Consider the following 1,248-nt stretch of genomic DNA (forward strand, 5'->3'; position numbering starts at 1 on the left):
AATATTCATTGATTAATTCGCGGTTTCTTGTTGGACGATTAATCAACAAGATGCATGAGCCTCAACACAATTTAGAACCTTTTCACAAAGTCCATCAAGTATGGAAGAGGACCAAGCTTTTACAACAAAAATCTGCACCGTCTGTATAAACGCATCCAATGGAGGCTGTCCATTTCAAATTATTTTCTGTTTGCACATACAGTGAATTCATAATTTATATAATGATAGGACGCATCATCATGTATTCCAAATACCCTGTCAGGAAACTTACAATCATGGACAACAGACAGACATGCAGGTACACATAAACCAAGAAACACAAAAAGGGAGTCAATAGGATTATGCTGTGATACCGCTGTGATAGATTAAAAAAAAAGACTGAATAATTAAGATAACACTCAGGGTTTTAATAAGGAATACCTTAGTCTCCAATCAATACGCTGGCTTCCTTCTCCTCATGAGGACGGTGGCACAGGTGATGATTGAGAGGAGGAAAATAACGACGAGGAGAGCGTACGTGGTCGACGACTTCTGCAGTGCGCCTCGAAGAGGACCGGCTGTAGGACCAGCTGTTTGCAAAGGATAGGAAAGATGAAGATGATTTCTACCATTCGAGTGTCAAAATGAATGTAACATGTGATGTATGTTCTACTTGGTCGATGAGATGTACCAACTGTCATGTATAGGAATATGTCACACTTGACCGTGACATGAAAAAAAAAATTGAAATCTTCAAAATGAAAATGTGGATGCAGGCAGCCTTGCTATAATAATCGTGCCTGGGCATGCCAGAAGATCGCCAAAAAACAAAAATAAACTAGAGAGGGGCCGTCAAAGGCGGCAGACCCACGCCTAAGTACAAAGTCGGGGTAAACATAATGTGCATTCGGTCATCTACCAGAATTCGGCCACTTAATTGCCAGTGTGCTTTATCACCAGCCAGTGAGTTCTACAAAAGATCGTACACTGAAGTGTACGATCTTTGGTTCTACAGTCACATCACACGCAAATCACATCATTACACATACGGTATTAACACTCATTCACGTACAGGAAAGTCCTTAAGTCTCCTCCAAAAATCCATCGAAAATCCCAAATTCCACCGTCAAAAGTGCAGAATCGGAACTTTTCCAAGCGCGCGCGAATTAAGTCCAGTTTTAAGAGTATTGTCTACACGACGGGTCGCGGAAAAAGCGCTAAAAATCGAGAAATACGCCGTTTTCTTACGGGATATTTTGATTATAGCAA

General features: G+C 40.9%; 1 protein-coding gene across 1 annotated transcript in view; it reads right to left on the reverse strand.

Annotated features, from left to right (window-relative positions):
- Window positions 1-432: 432 nt before the first annotated feature.
- LOC139718791 (uncharacterized) overlaps window positions 433-1,248 on the reverse strand; it is an 11,802-nt gene continuing 10,986 nt past the window's right edge. Inside the window, exon 6 of the mRNA XM_071630256.1 lies at window positions 433-569. Within this exon, the coding sequence (XP_071486357.1) occupies window positions 433-569 (137 nt within the window). The remainder of the gene's footprint in view (window positions 570-1,248) is intronic.

Source organism: Diadema antillarum, unplaced genomic scaffold (assembly GCF_040938485.1).
Source record: "Diadema antillarum isolate AM-2024a unplaced genomic scaffold, OU_Dant_1.0 scf00000099, whole genome shotgun sequence".
Taxonomy (NCBI): domain Eukaryota; kingdom Metazoa; phylum Echinodermata; class Echinoidea; order Diadematoida; family Diadematidae; genus Diadema; species Diadema antillarum.